The 22,778-nt window shown below is 41.2% G+C and overlaps 1 protein-coding gene across 5 annotated transcripts; it reads right to left on the reverse strand.

Moving 5' to 3' along the window:
- Positions 1-1,105: 1,105 nt before the first annotated feature.
- Positions 1,106-21,385, reverse strand: PLEKHF2 (pleckstrin homology and FYVE domain containing 2). 5 transcript variants are annotated; one of them, XM_050318831.1, is made up of 3 exons: positions 21,270-21,292; positions 7,934-8,050; positions 1,106-4,477 (listed from the first exon to the last, which is right to left on the reverse strand). In XM_050318831.1, the coding sequence occupies exon 3, from the start codon at positions 4,461-4,463 to the stop codon at positions 3,714-3,716; it is 750 nt and encodes a 249-aa protein (XP_050174788.1). In that variant the 5' UTR covers positions 4,464-4,477; positions 7,934-8,050; positions 21,270-21,292; the 3' UTR covers positions 1,106-3,713. The 5 variants fall into 5 exon arrangements, with proteins under 5 accessions (XP_050174788.1, XP_050174778.1, XP_050174760.1 ...); XM_050318821.1 differs by lacking the exon at positions 21,270-21,292 and adding an exon at positions 6,613-6,725; XM_050318803.1 differs by lacking the exon at positions 7,934-8,050 and having other exon boundaries at positions 21,270-21,385.
- Positions 21,386-22,778: the final 1,393 nt, after the last annotated feature.

A 22,778-nucleotide genomic window follows, 5' to 3' on the forward strand; every position in this document is an offset into this window, starting at 1 on the left:
CCACTCAAACATTAACCAGGAACTACGACAACCACCGTTTCATTTGCATTAAGCCATCAGCTAAAGCCTACCCCCCAGGGGGAAAGCCCCACAAAAACACCATGTTTCTGCAAGTCATTTTCATAATCTGCCTATTAGAGATGAGACCTTAAAAACCCTGCTGCGAACTCACGACTCATTAATCCAAGCACCCATTTTATTAAACTTTTTTTCAACTGAGTGGCAGTGCCTTGACCCTCAGATTACTCTGTGGCTACAGCAAGTTCAGATGCATCAAATCTGAAAGGGAAACAGCTTAATTTATCTTAATGACTGTTTAGGTGCAGAGGCTAAAATTAGTAGACTTCAATTAAAACTTTTAAAACAAAGAATCTTTCCTTTAATATTCCCAGCAAGCGAACTACAAAGTACTGGTAAACAGTGTGCAAAATGTGAACTCAGCTAAAGCAAACGTACTTATTTCTCCAATACAGAATCTTCTACAAAGCAGAAGCTGACTGCAGAGCCTTACATGAGAGACACACAGGCTGCAGCTTTTATTCCATTGAATTTGGAAAGTTTATAGATGAAGAGCAGGTTTAATCTACCACAAACAAAAAGTACACAAAATAAGCACAGACTGCCCATACTAAATCACTATTTTAGGATCCAAAGAGTGCAGAAGCTCTGAGAAAAGTACCAAGTTACTCTCCAGTTTGATACCACAAGAAGTCGTGTCCCCAGTGGTGGTTTGAAAGGGCCAACAGCCAAGACCTATAGCACTGGAGCTGGGCTGCTCAGCACCCTGCTGACATGAAGGGATGGCCCTGCAGCCTCTTCCAGTGGCTCAACTGTCGCTGGTTCAACAAAAGCCAAAACTTTGCAAAACGTTTGGTCATCCTCGTTTTAAAATGTTACTTAAATGCGCAAGTGGATTCTAAGTGCATAACCACGTTTAGCTCTAAATTAGTCCTAAAACTCCTCCTGTATGCTTATGCTCCCCTTATTAATCCCTCCTGACAGTGAATAAACCTGCTGCTAACCTACTTGTCAATATAAAAACCAGCTGCCCTTTTTTTCTATCACCTTCAAAGGCCCACAGTTGAAGAAAATTAAACACATAGGCTTGAAGCTACACCATATATTTGTAAATAAAATAATTTGACAGAACAAGATTACAGAGTATGAAATGAGCCCTTTCAGGAATTTTTAACTACAAGAGAAGTCAATGTTAACTCCATTTTGTAAAGTTTTAAACAAGTATCACTGAGGAATAGAAGCATTACCATAAAACACCTTTTTTTAATGCTTTTTAAAAAACATCTAACCACATACATCAATTTCAGATGAAAAATTCCACACACACGCATTGGTTTGGTTACAGCTTCAGGGATCAGTGCAGCACAGTGCAAGTTTCATTCACAGATAAAAAGATATCTGAAGTAGGTACAAATACATTCTCGAAGTACAGGATGTGATCTAACTCTCAGCAACCCTTTTCTCACCCCTAAAAGGTGCTGAAAATAAGCACAAGGAAACAAAGGGGAAAGTAAACAAGGAGATGGACTCGTTAACAAGACAAGTTAATATTTGACAGCTTAAGAAAGAGGAAACAATTGCATCAAGAAGAAAATGACTGTTAGTCATTAGAAGGTATGTACAAGGGAAGTTTGTACTTTGATTCTGTAGAAAAACCGAAGCTGACAAGTCTCCACTCCTGAAGTAGAAATATTGAGAGGTACAAAAAGTAAGCACTATTAACTCAAAGTGCCTTCTCAGAATAGCCCATTTTTCCCTGCTGCAGGTCACCATTCCCCCATCTTTCAAGAAAAAAGTATGCAACTACACATTTCAGTTAGTCTTTCAATATATACAATCTAGCAATTTTACAGAATCTTCCTGGTCCCAAGTCTGCATCAGAAAGTGTTTTCCCCTTTGTGCATTTATTTCCAAGTAGAACAAATACTCTTCTGTGCTTTTATAAAAAGCCTTATTTTTAGAAATTGTCTAAGCTAGAAATATTAATGCAATTTTCACCTGAAGCAATGTCTTGCACACTATGAATGTAGAGTGCCTCTCTCAAGATGCTAAGTGCATCTTTAGCTACCAGAAATCTCATGGAGGGGTACAGCTTTGAAGTGCTCTGCTAATTTTTGTTAAAAAAATATATGACTGACACTTTCAGCGTACAGAATGGGAGACTAGTGCAACATGCAGCATTGATTGTTTATTCAATAAATATTTAACCCAATTATTGCCAACCAAGGCAAACAGTGCAGAAGTTGTCATTCAGAGATACAAAAGTTTAACATTTTTTGTATAAAGTCAGTTGCTACTATATTTATACAACTATTTCAAAGAGGTCTTTCTGCTTCAAAATTGATGCTATCAGTATAAAAATACAGAAACATACATTTGGGGGTTTAATGTGTCTTTGCAAGTCTAACATTTACAGTTATATGGAAACATGATGCTTTGGGACTCAAGAAATAAAAACGAATACTATGATAAGAGACATTTTCTGCACTGATGATTCCATTACAGTCCTTAAATACATCTTTCTTGGTCCTGGGTATACATTTAGAATAAAATAACTTGCAACTCACATTTATCCTGAGGTCAGCTGTGTAAAAAGGAAAGCCAGTTTAGAGGGATACTTGCAGGCTTTTTGTTGAAAACATGAGGTTATTTTTAAACAAGCCAATAAAATTCCTGGGGAGAAAAAAAAAGCCAAACAAACTTCTCACCAATGTTTTAAGAAAAAATTCTAGTGTCGTTTTTGGGAATTATTTCTAAAAATATATAGGCTATCACATCCAAATGCTGTATCACCCAACTAAAATTTCAGTATGCATTTGACAAATTTGAAACATAGAAACTGTTCTGAAAAGAAAATGTGTAAATCCCCACAAAGAGTCTCCCTAAGCTTCTCATCTCAAGATCCTGACCCACAGCACAGCTTCTGCAAGGAGAACCCTGCTGAAGCCTGTGGCAGAGTCTTCGGGTCTGCCTTCACAGGTGAGGACATGTGATTTGGGTCTCCATCACTCACCACGAGGTACAGTTATGACCTTATCAAAGCTCCACTTTGAACACAGCAGTTATTTTCAATAGCACCAACAATCTCTCAGATACCAGCATTAGGTGACATAAAATAAGTTTGTTTCTTCCTGAATCAGCACAATTGGTACAAGGCACTGCTTGGCATAGGAAGTCATAAGTAAGAGCAAAACAAGAGTTTCCAAGTTTCGTGACGTTTAGGTTTGTAAGTTACATCACCTTTCAACTTATTATATACCATGGCTAGAAAAACAACATAGTCTACAGGATTAACGATAACATCACCATCCCATGCATGTTCACAGTTTTCCTTCCCATATCCAAAAAACCTCCACATAACATATCAATATGAAACATTAGAAAGTATGGGTTGTTAAATTAAGAAAGTACATTTTATTCTCCGGTCTTCCACAAAAGCCTAACCTAGACAGAACTCAAGTATATGAAGTTGGAAAATATTCTGATAACATTTGCACCAGTCTATCCCTGCAGAGGAGAAAAAAACAACTATTGTCTAGAGAATTCATAGATTGAGGCACATCGCAATTGAAGATATTCAGGCATATTTTATGGCTAGAACAAGATTTTTCTGAGGAATCTCACTACAGACTTCCCCAAAAGCAGCTCCATATGGTTTGAAACAACTTGCAACACATGGAAAAAACATTTCGTCCTTAATCGCTACTGTCTTCGTCGTCATCATCATCAGATACATCGTTTAAAGATGACTTCGGTGACTGGCTGTAGGAGTCTGATCTAGCGGACTGACATGCAGTCATCTCCCCAGTAGAAAGAAGATCGTAGCAGAAGTCGCAGATTCTCACTGGCTTGGAAGACTGGCTCGGGAGAAGAAACCTCTTTTCAGAGCACGGCCCGCACACAACGAAGCCGCACTTGCGACAGTGATGACGACGGTTGACGGGTGTGAATTTTGCCTTCTGACAGCGCATGCACACCGTGGCTTCCGAGTCCGGTACCCAGACAGCTGCATGTTCATTGCTAGGAGTCTTCCCACTTTTGGAAAGCAAATCAGAAACGCACTTGTTTATGTGATTCATCCACTCAGACTTCTCTGTAGCAGTGGCAGCATAAACCGCAAAAGACTTTGTTGGTGTCTTGATAAGCCACCCGTTCCGTAAGTCTCCCTCATCCTGGATGGAATCAATAGTGACATTTTCCAGTGGGATTATGTGCTGCTTATTGTATTTCTTCTTCTGGATGACAATGTTACCATAAACAAGAATGTCGTTGAACAGAAAGAACTGCCTTGCTTTAGGCTTCTTCCTACACAGCTTTGTTAGCACTCCCTCTCCAATGAGAACACGACCAGGAATAGTCAGAGGTTGACCAGCTGCTCCAAAGCAGTTTTCCACTATACTTATTCTTCTAGTATTTGCCTCACTGTTTGCCAAGCGATCCACCATCTTTCACAAGTATCCTAAAATTAGAAAAAAGTTTGTTATTAGAACAGAATTGATTCAGCAGCAAGCAGCCTTCCCCAAGGAAGGTACCAACCCCGCATTTCTTAAAATACCTAAAAGCATCCACTGGCTCAGAGGTATCGACTTGGGCTAGATTTAAATAAGTATTAACACCTAAGAATTTTTAGCAACCAATTAAGTCTTTTTTCCAAAAGCAAAACTGTTCCATGCAGCTGACAGCTATCTTTATCACACAGACAGCACCTACGGCACTGCTTTTGAAAGCCTCTGGCAACAAACTACTTCCTCTCTAGTAAGGCTACTGCATCCTGGTTTAATGCTCGTATTTCTCTGCATATCCTCCTGGACCAACACTCTGGATGGCACCGGGAAGTATCATCCATCATTCCAAATTCTAATACTGCAGAAACATCAACTTAACTGAGCAGCCTGAAGACCCACATTAGTTTTAGCACAACAAACAAATTACATAATTAACGTTCACACAGGAAATCACACTCCCCAAGCTCAGTACTGCTCTTTTTTTCCAGTAGGTAAACCTCAAATCATGGGCCACACTCCTGAATCTACCTTCTGGAAACATTTTGTACAGGCCACAACTTGCACCCCCCCCCCCACCTGCTTTCACAGCAAACTCTGGAGCCAGGAGCAGGGAGTGAGTCATGCCTGGTGGCTCATCACCCACTTGCTGCCACCCTGTTTTTGCAAGAGCCCCACAGTGCCTCCCTCCTCACCTACTCAAACCACATCTGCATCTGTCATATTCAGGCAACACACACAGGCAGACCTACTCAGAGGACAAGCCATACAACTCTCAATGCTCTTGAAAAAAGACTAAGTGACCTGCACCAGATGAAAGTTTATTCATATTTCACAAAGTGCTAATGAACTGTAGAGTACATTATGTTTCAACTACGGATTAAAACCCCACCTTGTCATTCCTCAAATAGCAAATAAGATTTTCTCTTGTAAGGGTGAGATACCTAAGGCATCCACAAGTGAAAAAATAAGAAGTCACTATAGTGATTCATACCTTGGCAAACCACTCTTCAGCCTATCTTTTACCCTAGAGTTTCCCAGGCAGAAGTCTGCAGAGGAAACGCTTGCCAGTCTGACCCAGATCCGCTCCCCCCAAACTCCCTGTGATACAGCCAGGAACCTAAACTGTGTGCTTGATGGAGCAGCAAGACATATGGCAGAGGCGAGTACTATGGACAGACATTTGTCTCAGCACACAGAAGACACTCTCCAGTGCCTTCCACAGGGCTGATGCTCAAAACACCCTTTGCTACAAGCACCACTTTGGACAGGCCTGAAGGAGAGCTGAGCAGCAAATACTCCGGTCTCTACTTCCTGCTTATCACGACACAATCCCCGTTTGGGAAGTCCTCTACATTACCTACCTTTTCTTTTAGATCTACATTGCCTGACATTAATACAGTATCAGCCTACAACAGAGAGGAAAATGGGCTGAAACAAGGCTCAGACTTGATGCTGCTCAAATTCCCTCACTCTGCCATAAGCTGATCCAGTCAACCTTCTTCCTATGAATCAAAGCACAGATACTTCCTTACAAAATAGGGAGGAAACCTCTCATCAGGCCTCATCTAAATAAGTATGTTACTGTGATTACACAAATCCACATGCCCAATGTTAAGTATGGTTATCATAAGTTATTACATTGAAAGTTTAATTAGTTTCACACTAAAATTTTGACAAATGAGCTTGCACAGATATAACTACCTTTTTTGAGCCCTGCACACAACATCATCTTGTACCAAAGTCTGACACTGAAGACAGAAGAATCTCTAAAAGTTATTTTTCAGCACTATTTTTGAATTTTCTTTACATGCCTTACAGCTTTAGTTACTGTATGTGAATACTGTGTAAACTAGTTTTATGGTTAGGGGAATTACAAAGCTACCAAATCCAAAAGTATTTTGATCTGCAGAAGGTGAAGACAAAACAAAAACTGCAAGGCAAAAGATAAACTACGAGCCTTTTCATGTGTACTTGTTGTAATCCTAGTTTTCAATATCAAATTCAGGTGTCTGACTGCTGAAGCCCAGGACTTGGAATGAGAGTTAATTGCCATTAACTGTCAGGTAAACACTCCCATATAACAACATACCAGCAATAAACAGTCTTTGCAAGTGTCAAAGCTGAACCAACAGCCCTTCAAACTTAGAAACCAAGGAGTCAGTCACAGGGTCAGTCTGAAGTTATTTAGTAATCCCATGCTCCCTGTAAAGCACAGAAGGACATCAGTCATCAGAGTGCAAAGAGGACAGACCAAAAGAATACACTTTCTGCAGGTACAAATCAATATACACTACTTCTAAACGTACACTTTTATACAAGTTATCTACAAATTACAGCAAGTTAAATGCTTTTTGTAGTCCACAAGGGGAACACCACCCCATCCCCCAAAAGAAAACCACAAACATAGCCCCACTGATGAGTTTCAGCAAAGTGAGCTCTTAGTATGAAATTACAGAGACCTGTAGGAAGCAGTTGCTGCTCCACAGCTCTAACTCAGCCATTCTGCACTCCCTGCCAATAATCTGCAAACTCAGTCCAAGGTCACCATGAAAGCTTTCAAAATACAAGTCACTGCGAGAAGAAAACAGGGGAGAAAAAGCTAAAGGTTTTAATTAACTGTTCCCTAGGAGGAATTAAGAGAAAACAACTCTAACCAGGATCGTTTAATAATCATCATGGCATGAAATCAAGATGCATGACTCCAGAACTTGTGCTGAAGGCTGTACTTTGAGCTTGTTGTGAAAACAATCACTTGCTGGACTTAAAGCAAGAATCCGGGGCAAGTTAAGGACTATTAAGGAAGACAAGATAATCGCATGTCTTCCAAATTGAAACTTTTTGCTATAATGTTTAACATTGTCAGCAGCCAGCCTCAATTAAGGCAGTAAATGCCACAGACTGCTGATGGATGCTGATTCCACTCTTCCAGTGCATGAATTGTATTTTCCCACACTAACAGATTAGATCTTTCAAAATAAGCACTCTGCCTTTTTTCTCATAAGTCTTTAAAGAATGAAAAATTAAAAATGCATTTGAAATCCTATGCACGCTAATGTTCATTCATCTTCACTAGCCTTTTTGAGAAAGGAAGTTCAGAAAGGGATACAAAACCACCCAAAATGCATCATGATTACAAGTAAGAATGAAACACAGAAAAAACAGACCAGAAATACAAAAGAGAAGCCATCCCTAAGCCACAAAAGCTAAAGTTATGAGAAATACACCTCTTCCTCTCAAGAGCACACTGATCAAAAAGATACTAAATTAAAATTGTCTGGATACACAAAGAACTTTTAATCCCAAAATGTCACAGTCCAAAAGCAAAATTAATTATTAGCAGTATTTAAAAACTACACTAATCTTGTCTTAAAGCATATTTAAGATATATTGTAAGAGATAACAGATCATACCCTGGAACTGGGTGGCAATACCCTCCTCTCTTCCAACTAAGATTTTCTTCTGAAGCTGTTGGCCACCATAAGAAGCAAATACTGGATTACTGTCTCCAAGATGCAGGATCTCAAGACCTGATCAAACAAAGCAATTCCTGAGTGACAGCAAATTGCTGAAAACATGACCCAATCCTTCCCCAAGCAGTGAAGAATAAACCAGAACCACGAGCTTCGAAATAAAGTTAGACAACTCCACTTAAGGGAACAGCATCTTACACACAGTCTCAGTTATAGGCTATATAGTCAAAACCCTCAAACCTACTGTTCAGATCTTTATCACATTTGACTCCAGTTTCACACGTCTGGCACATGAACTCTCAAAGGTCCCCAGGCCCTTATGCAAGGGCAACTTCCATTTGTGATGGACTGATAGTCTTCACAGACATCAGATTCAGTTTTTGGGTCCAGACTGCAATGTAGTACTAGCTTCTAGACAAAACATTGAAAAAACCAACCAAACAAACAAAAAAAAGTAGATCACTTTGTAAGAAAAATTAGCTACACAGAGCTGTATCATAAGCAGGGGTTAACAGCCTTTCTAGATAAATAAATGTCAACTCTCAAAATGCTGCAATACCTTCAGTTTTCCCTTCTCCTCACACTCACACACACTCTCAGAAAGTATATTTCATGATGAAAATGCTGGGCAAAGGCTTTCATCTCCACAGATGCTATTCAAAGGTGACAAAATATTTCATGACACAGAAAACCCCAACTCCTCTACAACATATAGAACTGTGTTTTACACTAAGTTATTACCAGTTTTATTCAAAAGAAGCTTCTACAGAAACAACAGTTCTGTTACCAAGATATCAAGATCGTCTTGCTCCCATTTCACTCCAGTTCTACACTTGTATCTTGTTGGTGAGAACAGTCACCTTCAAGGCAAGCAAATAGATACCACTGAAACCTCTGAAAAACTAACACGTCACCAACTTACCTAAAACAGAATCCATGTTGAGGAAATCACATATTTACTACAGTTATTAACATTCTATACTGCTGCAGCAGGAAAATAATTAGAGTTGCTGTGCACTGACAAGTCACGTTCCACATAATTGTTTCTTTCTGCTACTGTATCCTGGTGACAACACCAGGATGATGATCTCCCAGGACTCAATGCTTTTACAGGTCTTATTTAAAATAGGAGAATGTTTATTTTATATGCTAGCTCTGCTCTTGATAGAGGCCAGACTAAACTACACAGAAGAACAGCTGCAGTTGAAGACAGAGATATGGAGGCAAATAAAAAAATAACACGAACCTGACTGACAGTTCCATCTAACTCAAAACTGACAGAAAACTTTTCTTCCACTACTACTTTAGCACTGTAGCAGCTGGCATTAGCACCACACAGCAGAAGCATAAATAACACAGGCAGTGGAGGGCAGAAATGAGATTAAAAAAGCGATTATGGCATAGTGATGCAGACTGCATACAAGCTCAGCACCATTTCCCCACCCCAGCTCAGGGCATACTACCATGATGACCAGCACTCCCTTCAGGTTGCAGGACAGGCACAAAGGGTATGCAGGAGAAGGACACCACCCAAATTCCCAAGTTTTTTCAGCAATAGAGCAGAACTAGCAGTGTTCCATTACTTCTGGCTTGGGCAAGAACAAGTCTAGTCTAGTGGACAGTCCCTGCTAAAAGACATTAATTAATAAGCCACTAATTTTTAGCATTATTTTTCTTCAACACTCCTTCCTTCAAGGGAAAAGAATGTTGCTGGTCTTGCTATAATTGCCAGTTCATCTATCACCATCTTTACAATCAGCAGTCAGGCTGTAACAATTACATTTAACACACTGCATTAATACAAATCAGGCAGTCTAGATTTCTCAGAGCCACGGTATCAGGATGCAGGCAGCTTGTCCATTACTAAGAATATTCAGAGCTAAGGTGAAAGCTTTAAAGAAAAAAGAGTGTATTTAAGCTGCTGGAAAAAGTACAAGAGCTCAAAACTAAATCACAAAGAGGCCCATCAAGTCCTAAAGCTGCAGCAGATTCTGGATGTTTCAGAGCCAGGTTTACCAACACAAGTTCCACAGAAAAGTGTCACTAACAACAGTATCTGACCACACCATCAGAATGGATGAAACGATATCTAGCTACTGGTGCACTGAAGCAAATGTAGAGAATAGAAAAGAAAGGCATAAAAAATGGAGGAATATAAAAAGAAATAAAGGAAGAAAAGGTAGAAACAGCAAATCTAAATGAGAACATATTATACCTTGCCACCCAATAAACTTCTAAATAATTATCCAGTTGTCATACAGAGCCCTTGTTCTCATACTTCCATCTGCACGCAGAGACAATGTCACTATGTTACACCACACACATACAAATTAAGCCATTTTCCTTCTTGCCTAAAGATAACATACATGCTTCATAGAAGTTTCTGGTTAGAGTCACTTAACAGAAGGCAAAAATTAAAGGTTTTATTATGTTTTGACTCTGCAACTTGAGGGCTCTGAATAAAACAAATTTCAAACAGAAATGCATTTTGCTTTATTATACTTAATCACACAAGTTAAACATACGTGAAAGGTACGGAAGATCAAAAAACCCCAAACTTTTACAAGACAAAACAAGTAAATTGTAAACCAAAGATAGACAAAACTATCTGCAGGTCAGGTATCTAATATGCATTAACTGACTAGGTTGTAAGATGACTCATTTTTTGGATCTCCAGAGGAAAATATCACACTCTCCCTAAAAAGAGTTCATCAGACAGAATCAGTCACTGGTAGTTAGGTGGGAGTTTTTTTGTAATAGGTTTCAAATAATTGTTATAAATTATATTATCACAACAGACTCATACAGCTTTTGTCTCACACTTTGTCTATGCAAGAAAGACACTCTAATTTGAGTTAGAGTTGCATAAACACAATTAAGTTACCCAGAACCATTGTACATCCCTCATTTAAAGCTCTGTCAGAAATGGTAGTATCACTATTTTTGCAGACAAACTTCCAGCTACGAAGGCATCTCAGTACTGTAACGCATTATGTTAATCTCTATAAATATTAGATGTATTGCTCTTAAGAGTAACACTTGTCTTTTTGCACCACTGCCAAGGAATACAGTAAATTTCCGAAGTGCAACCTGTTTAAGGATTAAATTTATCCACATCTAATGCTTTGAAAACAGTGTTAGTGTGAAAAATTGCTAAACTCATGCACTCATGAACTCAACTCATGCACAGCAGATACTCTAAGTTTCTGATACAAGTCAGAAGAGAAATTAGCATAAAGTTTAAATCTTATTTTGGCCTCACTACGTACACCTCCTACACACCTTCCTTCAGTATATACAGAGAAGGATGATACCATTGCTTGTCCTGGTTGGCAAAATTACACTTTCTCTGCACTTTGATTAGCTGTAATCAGAATCAAAGCATTCATGCACAAGTCACCTTTTGGTCCTTGCTGCTTTGTATTATACAGTCAAAAGACAAATCTGTGCATCAAGTGAAATTAAAAAAATTTCACCCTCAAAAATATTGAGAGGACATAAAAACATGACAAGTGTTTTCTAAGGGTCCTTACCACTGCTAAAAGCTGACATGACAGTAACAACTAAACACCTGTCTGTGCTGGAGCTAGCTGTCCTGGATGCTATTTAAAACATAAGACAACTACTGTCACTTACAGAGAAATACAGCCTTCTAACAACCAGTTCTCTGGTGCTTCTCTTCACAAAAATGTTCCCAAAATTGTAGTATTTAACAAACTGTCTTGGCATTACAATCATAACCAGCTGGTAAGGATACAGAGGATAACCCTGATAATATCTGGAAGATGTAAGTATAAAGAATGACAAAAAGTTTCATCATAATCCTGAAAAGAAAGAAGAAAAGCCAACAGATTAAAGAGATTATATCAAGGTAGCAGGAAATGAGGCATAAGGTCCCTCTGAACTTCAGCACAGCCTTTATCCATATGATCACTTTTGACTAACTTAGTTAATGGTTGCAGCATTCAGAAAGGACTGACAGTGGTACAGAAATTTTGACCTGATTTACAGACACAAAAAAATTTACCTTTTCCTTAAGGCTACATAACATGTTGATTCCTTGCACTGTTCTTCACACTCTTAGTAATCATTGGCATTGAATAAAGTCAAAAACACTGCAAGATAGGACACTGGAAAAGACGATGGCAATACCAGGACTGTTTTGGATTACTCTATGGATGCAAAGCTGCTTGCAACATTTTCATCCTAACACTATAAAGAAACAGTGTAAGCATCAGTCAGCAGAACACCAGCAGGAAAGTGGAAGAGATGATACTGTGGATCTCTCACAAGTCTCATTTTTATGATTCTAAGTGTAGTGTTTTCTACATGAATGCAATTTTTTATTCTTCCCTACAGTGAAGACACGGCTTCCTGCATTGTGCAAGCCTGTGGAGCAATGGCTGCAGTGTGGGGAAACACAGATCAGCTCACTCCCTTACTGGTATATCCAGTACCAACCATCAGTCTTAACCCTTCATTCATCTCAGCCTGTTAGCTAATGTTCTGGCATCAACCACAGACCTGCAGAAACCACGCTGGAAATGTGTTAACAGCAACCATGTTACTTCATACTGTGCAACCTGTGAATACTCTGCCTTGCCAATATATGTGAAATATTTCGATTATTTCTCAGTCCATTTATTCACATCCAAATACATCATGAAATCAAATCCATGCATTTGTCTAGTTGGATGTCTTCATAAACCTATAATTACTATAACAAAACAGACAGATCTGTTTGGGTTTTTAACTGCTGCAAATGACTGTCACAAGTCAAATCCCACTAAAACTCTTCTTGAAAGTACAATGTAGAAATTCCTGTTTTAAATCCCTGACATCTTACAGTTTAGTAATTCTTTTCATACATTACAGTTAAATTTTTCTATATTCTAATTTCCAACTTAAAAGCAAGGATTGCTGTTTCACTTTAATTGACCAGTTGTGTAAGAATTGCTCATCTAAATCCATAAACAAAACCAACAAAAAACCCCTTTATTATCAAACCTCCATGGCAAGTGGATTGCCCTTCAAATTTGCAATAGCCATTTTCCAACTGAGTTAAGAACGCCTAGAAAGGCCAGTTCCATCTTAGGGATGGAAATCATTTCTATGTAGATCTTTCAAGATGTATGACCTTATATTGCCCAACCCACTCAGAAGCTAGTTTGGGTACAGAAAGCTATTTTTAGCAACAGCCTATCTGTTTTGCCAAGCAGCATATGCATTACACAGCAAGAACAGGGCAATGCTGGTTTACTATCCAGGCTACTCTGCTGAACAGTTAACACACTACCTGAGCTGCTGCATCCAGACAAAACCATTCAAGTTCTGCACTTCAGCTTCTCAGCTGGAAAGAGAACACCGATTTAACTAACCTGTAAACAGAAACACTACCTCCCACATTCCCAGCAAGCTGTAATAGTAAATAATCATAGAGGACACACAAAGAAAACAAAGGCATGTGGAAGAGGGCTGCCCCACCAGACGTGATGGGCTTGTTTTAACTTGTCTTAAACCAGCCCTGCATGAATGGTGAGAGGAACCACCCTGGCCGTAATGCCACGTGCAGTAATGCCAGCACCCCTGCTCCAAGCAAGGAACACGTGGCACCCACGAAAGACACAAAGAAATCCAGAACTGCTGACTCTGAAACTGTTCCCACTACCTTTTCCTGCTTGGCAGTAACAGAAAATATGAAAGATGGAAACACAATTAGTAATAAAGGCTTTAACCACAGGGAAGTACAAGACCAGGAGGGCTTCAATGCACCCCTAGACCAATTGGAAGGTGTCATATTTCTCTTCTGTCCTCAACTGCACTGGAAGAAGTCCCTGAATGTCTCTTAGGGGAGAAGAGACCTCACTGCAGAACTCCAGGAGAAACATTCTTGTAAAAGGTCCAGCTTTTTAATGAAGTCAGCTGCTTATTTCCACTGTCAGGCTTCTATTTACAATAAACCATGGTAGCTGATATTGTTTTTGTCTTCTGGCATGACAGAGACAGCACTGCTGCTGGGAAGAAACACAGAGTTCTCCATCCAGCACCTAGCAGTCAAGGGTTGAAGCAAACAAAGTAACTATCTACACTAAATTTTCTGTGTCCTTACCCATCTGCAGATAAGCTGAGCATTTCCCAAGCACCTACACTGGCTTACATGGCTTTGAGCAGCACTTGTGAAACACAGTACTACCAGCTGAAGTGCTGCCATTTAGATGAGAAGATTCTTAACACTGTTCAAGATGCAAAAGAGGAGGGAGCCAGCATGTGCATGTGCAAACCAGGTGGCTAGAACTAAAGGAAATATTAAAAGGAAATATTAAAACAAAACAAAAAAAAACCAAACCACAGCACACAGCCACAAAACCCTGAAAACTCCAGTTCTGCACAGCTAAAAAGACAGGCCTGATCCTGCATGAACTGTGCTTCAAATATGACAAACTCATCTGTATGCAGAGGCAACTATGGGCATATCAAATACTTGCAGCTGACAGCATACTGAAATGGGGATAAGTAAAAAGGCTGATGTTTTGTATATATAAAACTATTTATAAGCTACAGAACACATGTACTCTTCAAAATTAATCAACAAACAAGTGACTAAAAAAGCTCAATATTCAGATCACATCTTAGCTATCATGGAGAAACACCCTAGTATTTTGAGTTGCCAGTTGTATGTATTTAGGAATACTAGCGGTGGTTAGCTTAACCTCTGGTGCTAGCAAACTGCATCTTTCATCTTAAAGTACTGGGAACATGCACCAGAATATGGTTTCACAACCACTTTCCACAGATCTTAAGCCTAAAAAAGCTCAAGTTCCTTCTGTAGCTCTCCACAGTTCTGGGTAGCTAAAAACTGTCAGAAGAAAAGCAGACAACAGATCAACACCTTAGCAATGTGCACGAAGAGTCAAGGGCAGAGAACAGCAGTACTGGGATCCTGCTCTGCCGCAAGAAGCTCTGAGAGACGTGAACTTCATGTGCTAGGCCAGTACCTGCAATACCAAATACTGGAATATATTTTTCTGTTTACAATTTAGCGTTTCCCTACTCCACTGCTTAGCTGTTTAAGAGTCTCTCTCAGCGAACATTATTTTGCAGTTTGGCGGCAAGAGCAGCTTACCCCTCCCTTCCAGGCTGCCTGGACAGGCGCCGGGTGTGCCCTTCCCATCCGATACACTGCGTGCCAAGGAACAGCTTAACTGGTCACAGCCCACTTGGGCAGCACCAGGGTACACATCTGGATATCTGGGCTAGCAAATATCTTTACAGATACAAATACTACCCCATTAAACATTAAATGGACAGTGGGTGAGGGACATGAGAAATCCATCAAAAGGATCTGACCAATTTCAGAGCAAGTTATATCCTGCTTAAGCTTTGCCAACTCAGCACAATGAAGAGAATCTACAGGATCAATGTTTTAAATCTTGAAGCAGACCCATTTAGATTGTTTTGGGGAGGGCACACAGCATCATTAGTATAGAAAAACAGATCCAGATGCAGTTGTTCTACAAGAACTATTGCCAAATCCATCTTGCAAGCAATTCCCCAAAACCAGACTGGCCGACTGGTTTGTTGTTGTTACGGATTATTACAGCACACACGGAGGCAACTTGCTAATGGTTGGCTAAACCATCTCTCAGTCAGTCTGAAAAAAGGGATTTGATTTTCAGTGACAGAAATAAATAGTATTTTTCAGCACGCTTCTTGCAACACCCTTAACCTACGAGTGGAGGATATTTACAGAAGGATTTCCGATGTCTATCTGTTACATGCAAGTATACACTAAAAACAGCATCTCCTGCACTTCACTAACACTCAAACAAGGACTAGATTATACGTAATCAATTATAGCATGACCAAGCTAGAGAGTTACCAAATAGTCAAACCTAGGCAAGAGCCAGAGCCATTAACTTCCTACAAACAACTGCAACACAAAAGGACTTTCACTTCTAGTAGCCATGTTTTGAAATAGAGCAAGGTTTTCACGTGCAGTTTCACAATTCACAAGCACAGCACCACAATCACATCATTGCTATTTCATTATTATTATATAATTTTTTTTCCTCATGCATATGCTCTTTAAGTTCAGATTTTGTGATCTAGGAAAAGAAGTTGCACAAAAAAAGAGGGTTTTTTCACCAGCTCAGTAAGCCTATGCATTTCTACAAAACTAAAAAAAGGTACAAGCCAAGTAACAACACTCAATCTTCTTCTCAGACCAGGTGCCATCACTTCAACTTTCTCCTGGCCTACATAAGTTAAGAAATCTCCACTTTAGGGGGCAATACAAGTACTATATTATACTGTAGTAATACTTTCAGGAGGCCAGGCAGCTGGTCACTACCTAACAGGGTCAGACAAAACACTGCTGGAGTACATTTTCAATATTGCAGTAAGAAAACCAAAATATACAGACATACTGACCCCCTTAAAATTCTTAACTCCTTAAAAATAAAAAAAATCCAAACAATTTCTACCATTAGTTCACCAGCAATAACAGACTCAAGGCAAACATGACTGGCTGCAGGGAATCTTTTTCCTACCATTTAATCCTGCTGAAAGAAGTTGCTCGAGTTGGTACCAAAAATGGCTCATGCCCCAATAACCACGTGCACGGCAGGACTGGCACAAGGATGAAACCCCCCAGCCCAGCAGAAACCAGGGCCTCACAGATAGCTGAAAACACAGTTTGGGGTTTGAAATTCAACCACATGTGATTTTTAGGAAGCTTGATAAGACTACTGAAGTGCTGCAAGCATGGACCTGTCCCTGTCAACCCCCAGGAACATTTTAAATTTATTTATCCAGCATTATTTAAAAACACATAAGCTAATAAGCCAAGTGTTGAATTCTCTTTCTGAGCAAGGGACATAATCCCTTTTTTAGATCAAATGCTGCTACCTAGTGACACACGGGTGAGTGGTAAAGGTCTAGAAAACTGACAGCTATTAACAAAAGCCAAAAGGAAAGCTTTAACAATGATACCATAAATAAAATGTCAGTCTTCAATGTAACCAGTTCTTCAGCCATACCCTGGGTGTTAAAAGGGCAGTTCACTTGCCTCCACGCTGTTAACCTAGATCAGAGGGGAAAGGGGAGGAGGAGGGAGGGGGAAATCACTGTCACACACAGCTTTCAGGACAGAAGTACACTCAAAAATCACTCTCAGAAGTTTTACATTACCAAGTATTGACAGCTAAGTCAGGAGAAATTTAAAGTAAAGGGTAAAAAAAAAAAAAAGGAGTCATTTCCTGAAAGAACCTAGTAATCACATCAGCTTACTGTAGATGCCTTCTTGGGAAATGCATTCACTGGCCCTTTTCCCTTTTATTGTTTCTCAAATGTTTTTGATGCATTTTAGTTACATGGAGAGCACTTGGAGTACAGACTATCTAGAGGACACTCTGAAAAGTACACAAAGGTTTGCACTGAAGTCAACCTGCACAGCTCACTGCTCCAAGAAAGATGCTGACAACCCGAAGGACTGCACGCACAATATGCTGGTAATTTCCATTAACAAATTACATGTACACTTTAGAAATGCAAATGTCAAAGAACATGCCGTAACTCTTCCTTTTTCAGAAGGCATTCTAAGTACCTCAAAGCAAAACAGTTACCTCGATGTTTGAGATACAAGAAGCATTTAATAAAAGCTTAAGCTGCTGATAAACAGATCATATATATCAATCTCTAGTGACTCTCCTGTATCTGTTTGAATCAGTAATAACTTCTCAACAGATTGGCTCTCCACACAGTAACTAACTGCTTGCATGGCATCTTACTACCTTCAGGAACTGGAGGGAGGGGGCAGGGGTGATGTAGCAAGAACATTCTTGTATTTGAAATCCTTAACTTTCCACTGTTTGTTCTTCTTTTACACTTAGACAAAATGCCAAAATCCTGCTACATTACATACACAATATGCTTAACACTGTTTTATCGTAAAGCATAATGATGCAAAGAGGAAAAAAAAAAAGAGAGCCACTCCCTTCCACTTAATTTTTTAAATCCTTTAATCATTTACAATTACTAATAGGCTAAAACAAAAAGCCAACAAAACCAAAACCCCACATCATTGTGTCTAAGGCAGCAGCACTCCTACCTATCTATGCAACTAAAGTAAACATATGAGTGCATTTTTGACTGTGAAGTATTAAAACAGCATGCTGAAACACATGAAGTACTCTTCTACTCAATAATACTTCTGCACTATAACATTTATTTTCATAAAAGGAGAATCTTTGTCCCACAGCTCTCAGTTAAGCCACTTCTCAAGTGAGCAGACTCAATATATTTCAACAGGACTGATTATGTGGCCCAGAATTTGCAGGACACTACTTGCTAACACAGTTGTCACCACATCATGTAACTTTGATAACAATAATCTTCAGCATTGTAAACAGGTTCTACCACACCCATCTATAGAGCAGTTTTTCAACCCCCTCAACTGCAAGAACAAGTCCTTTGCTGAACTATGGAGACGAAAGTTATTGTACAACAGCAAACTTAGCATTTGCTGCATAGGGAGAGAGTTTTAAATACGTGTTTCTATTTCAAAAGTCTGTATTTGCCCTTGTGTTTTCTCTTTTGGAACAATCCCCAGATTATCAAGCTTCCATCCAGCTAGTGACTTAGTTCTTCAAAGTTTAAAATACACTTACACAATTATGATCCGTAACTTTTTTAAAAAATACATAAACCAAACGCAAAAAATTAAATATTAACAGAGCTTGAAATAAGTCACAAATGTACCTTAAGGATCTGAGGTTGTATGGAATAAGGTTTCATTTTTTAATACAAAAATCAATAATTTAACTTCCTTACCTACCATCACCTAAGAATTGTATGCACTGTTAACACTGGGGTGTCCTTATTTGACCTCCCCCACTAATAAATGCCCTTTAAGAACAAAACTTGCATACCATTTGTTTGCTTGGACACCATTTTCAACATTTTCTTACAGACACCTTTGCAGAAAATTAGATCTGCAAGTGCTAAAATCTTCAACTCCACCCCAGCTCTGTGCCATGCCTTGACAATGAGCTCTCACTTTAACACCTCTAGCCCTCTCTGGTGAAGACAAGCAACCAAAAACAAAACCAGTGTTTGTACCATGCCTTTATTGCTCTCACAGGGCTTTTGGGAAGATAAACAAGATGAGCCAAGCTATGTCAAATCACACCTCACCTGAAATTGCAGTTCCATCTCTTCACTGATCTGAAGCCTTCCTGTATCCACCAACCTCAACAGTGAAACCTAAAAGTCATCCTACCTTTTGAATATAACAATCATTTTGACAATGATAATTTTTGTAAACTAAAGGACTTTATGCTACTACATAGACAGATCTTCTTTTAGGCCAGAGACATGTCTAATTACTACAGTTAAGGTTCAGACCATGATTCAAGGGAACCAGAGTAGAGATCTTGCTGAAGAATGCAGTCAATGCTGCATCTAGTGAAAACTTGCTTCTAGGTGAAAAGATGCTCCTCTCTCTCTTTGTAGAGAATACAACAGAGGAAACTGAACCAGCTTTTCCAGTTCCAAATTTCTATTCACAGGTTTTTATTTATTGTTTTAGGGACTTCCTCTATATGGGTTTCCATGCGGAGCAAAACTCTGGCACTCCAAAAGGCACAGAACCAATCTGCATTCAGAAGCAAGAATTTGGGACTCAGGCTCACAACACTTTGCTTTCACGATTGTTTTCAACATACTTGGCATGGCACTAAAACATTTGGGAAAATATTATTTAACAAACCGAGCTGATATACAACACATTTAACAACACAGGAACTCCTATCCCCCACGGGATAAGTTAAAAGTATTTAGATTATCAAGGTTAAAAACAAGAGCACTGCCTTCCGAGCTAAAGAACCAATTCCTCTCTTCGTGTTGATGGCTGCATACAAAACAATTAATCCGTAGGATCTCAGCACTGATTGTGCTGCCGTCTTTAAGTACTTCCCTTCTTTCAGACAGCCATCTCTAAAATAATTCAAGTATCGTAACTTGACATCTGAATATTTAGGTTCTTCTTATTTCAGAAAAAAGAGGAATTTGCAATCTCAGTTCTGAAACAGATTCCTGTGTTGTGAGTTTGATTTTAGACTCACTTTGCTTACTGCCCTAACCTCATCTGAACTTAAGCTGTTAGGCACATCGCAGCTTCAGATACGGTGTTTCTCAGATAAACATTAACCCTTACAGGAACTCTTAGCACAGCCTGAGTTACAACTTAACGATGCTTCTGGAACCACTCGCATCAATTCAGGCAAAAGACAATCCTTGATCTCTGGTTAAAGATACAACAGGTCGTTTTGGTTATCAACAGCTATTGTACCGATGCTTCATGTCAGAACTCGAGTTACAGCTGTTACCCTTAGCAGGACAAAGCCGACGGCAGGACGCGCTGCTCAGCAGACTCACGCAGCGCTTCCTTGCCGTGATGAGTTTTGCCTTTTATAAATACCGCTGCCTATCCACATAAGTATTTCAAGCGAGGCGAGAGGAAAAACATGCGGCTGTCTTTTCCCGAGCTGCTTTCAGACAACAGCTTATGTGCCACACGTATCTCTGGCAGACCACTCGCATTCCCCTCCAAAATACGCGAATTTCATGGTGGGGGGTAATAGCACCTTATGCTCGCAGCCGCCACCACTCGCGGTTCCGGTGGTTTGTTTAACACATCACCGAGACTTCCCAGGCGACCCGCTCCGAGAACGACGAAGAGTTTCGATGGAGCGAGCGAAGGCTCGAGCGCAGGGCGGCCCTGCCGGGGCAGGAAGCGCCCTCCGCCCGCCCCGGCCCGGCCCGTCCCGTCGCCTCACGGCGCCCCGGCGGAATCACGAGTCGGGGAGTTTCGGGCACTTACGTAACGCCGCGGGGCCGCCGCCGCTGTGTCTCCCCCTTCCCGAAGTCAAAGTCGCTTCCGAGGCCCCCCCAAGCCCCTCAGCGCCCCGGGACAAGCCAGCGCCCGCCACCGCCGCTTCTTTCCCCAGGTCCTTCCCGCCCCGCTGCCTCCCTCCCTCCCGGCGGGACGCAGCGCTGCCCCAGCCCCACGGCGGGACAGCGGAGCCCGACGCCGCCTCTCGCCGGAGGAGCTCCTTCCCAGCCAGGCAGCCCCCGGCTCCCAACATGGCCGCGGGAAAGCGGCCGGAGCCCCGGCGGAGAAGGGCTCCGTGAGGAAAGTTTCCCTCTTGCTCCCCGGCCGGCCCCGACCCGGGCCGAATCCCCGCCGCCCGGAACACGGCCGGCCCGCGCTGCTCACCCAGTGCACCCCACTCCGGCCGCCGCCTGCCCCGCTCCCCGCACGGCCGCGGTCATACACCCCGCGCCGGGGGACGGGCTCCGGGACACCGCCCGGCGGGGCGGGGCCGCCGCCATCTTGGGCGGGAAGGGCCGAGGCGGCACCGCCCCCGCTCCGTTCCCTCAGCGCCCGGCCGAGCCCGAGGGCCGCCCTGCGTGGGGAGCGCAGAGCGCAGCGGGGCTCGGCCGTTCCCAACCCACGAGTGGCACCTCGTGGAGGAGGGATAATCCAGACACGAGACTATTGCCTCGTGGTTTTGTTTTGGTTTTGCCTTTTTTTTTTTAAACCAACACATTTCCATTCTTTGTGCACCATCCCGAGTTTGTGCTCGCGCTCGTGGCTCTAAGTACGCTCTCCCAGCTGTGATTCAGTATGGGCACGTTTTTAACTACCTCTCTGTACTTAGAACTTTTTTACAGCGCTCGTAAGGGAATTAGCAACATTTTTCAGTCTGAGGAGTTGCCTGGTCAGCATGGAGAAAATGTGGCAGGTCTGCCTGAACAGCTCTCATCAGAAACGCTGTCAACATGAGAAGCCCCTTCCATCTTCTCTGTTAGCATTTTTAGTGTCTACCACATCAAGTCATCCAGAGCAATATTTTCTAAATCTAGCCAGCTGCTCAGTAGCTAACCTGATCCTTCTAAGATTTCCAGGCACTGATGTATGGTACCAGAGGGCAAGGGTGGCGGGGGTGCTCTGGAGAGCTGTGGAGAAGGGGGCAGAGCACCACGCTCTTCTGTGGTGTCACACTGGTGCCAAAATCTGTGCTCTGGAAAATGGCCCGACGGGCTCTCTTTTTTAAGAAAATTTCACTTCCATGCAATATAGCAGTTTCATTTCCCAAATTTCACATTACTGAGCAATAACGTGGTTGGCTTTTCTGGGGAATAAAAATAGTTTGGTGGTGGGGTAATCATGAACTCACCGAACTTTCTCAATTTCATCTGAATTTTCTGTCCCTGCTCAGACAGGGACACAGATGGTTAAGAGCCACATCACTGAGCTGGGTCTCTCCTGCTGTGGAAGATGGACACAGGGAAGGGAGCAGGTGTGTCCATCCCCACTACAGCATGGCAGCCTGGTCATCTGCTTCTCCCAAATTCCACCTGGTGTTCAGCCTGAGTTGTCCTATGATTACTCTTAGTGTACTAATTTATATAAGGCGTGGACCAAGCTGCTTAACCCAAGGTTTTTAGAAACAGGTGCTTGTGGCAGTTTAAGACTTCCAGGTCTGAGAGTGTGTGCAGAAGGATGTATTTGTCAGGCGCTTCATGTGTAAAGAATTTGGGCACAGGCAATGTTTAAACTGGCCACCAGTGTCTTCATGTTGGGATTGCCAGATGCAGAGAGATCTTCACACCAGAGCATCTTTTATGTATGGGTTGGGCTGGTTCTTGTGAACCAAAATGATCAGTTTATGTTGTGACCTGCGGTAGATTTAACTTGCCCTCTACATCCATGTTTCTTGAC

This window comes from Myiozetetes cayanensis, unplaced genomic scaffold (assembly GCF_022539395.1).
Source record: "Myiozetetes cayanensis isolate MyiCay16 unplaced genomic scaffold, myiCay2020 scf1, whole genome shotgun sequence".
NCBI classification, from domain to species: domain Eukaryota; kingdom Metazoa; phylum Chordata; class Aves; order Passeriformes; family Tyrannidae; genus Myiozetetes; species Myiozetetes cayanensis.

What these genes read in the sequence shown, in the direction of transcription:
- PLEKHF2 (XM_050318803.1), bottom strand. Translation starts at nt 4,463, where the DNA reads ATGGTGGATCGCTTGGCAAACAGTGAGGCAAATACTAGAAGAATAAGT.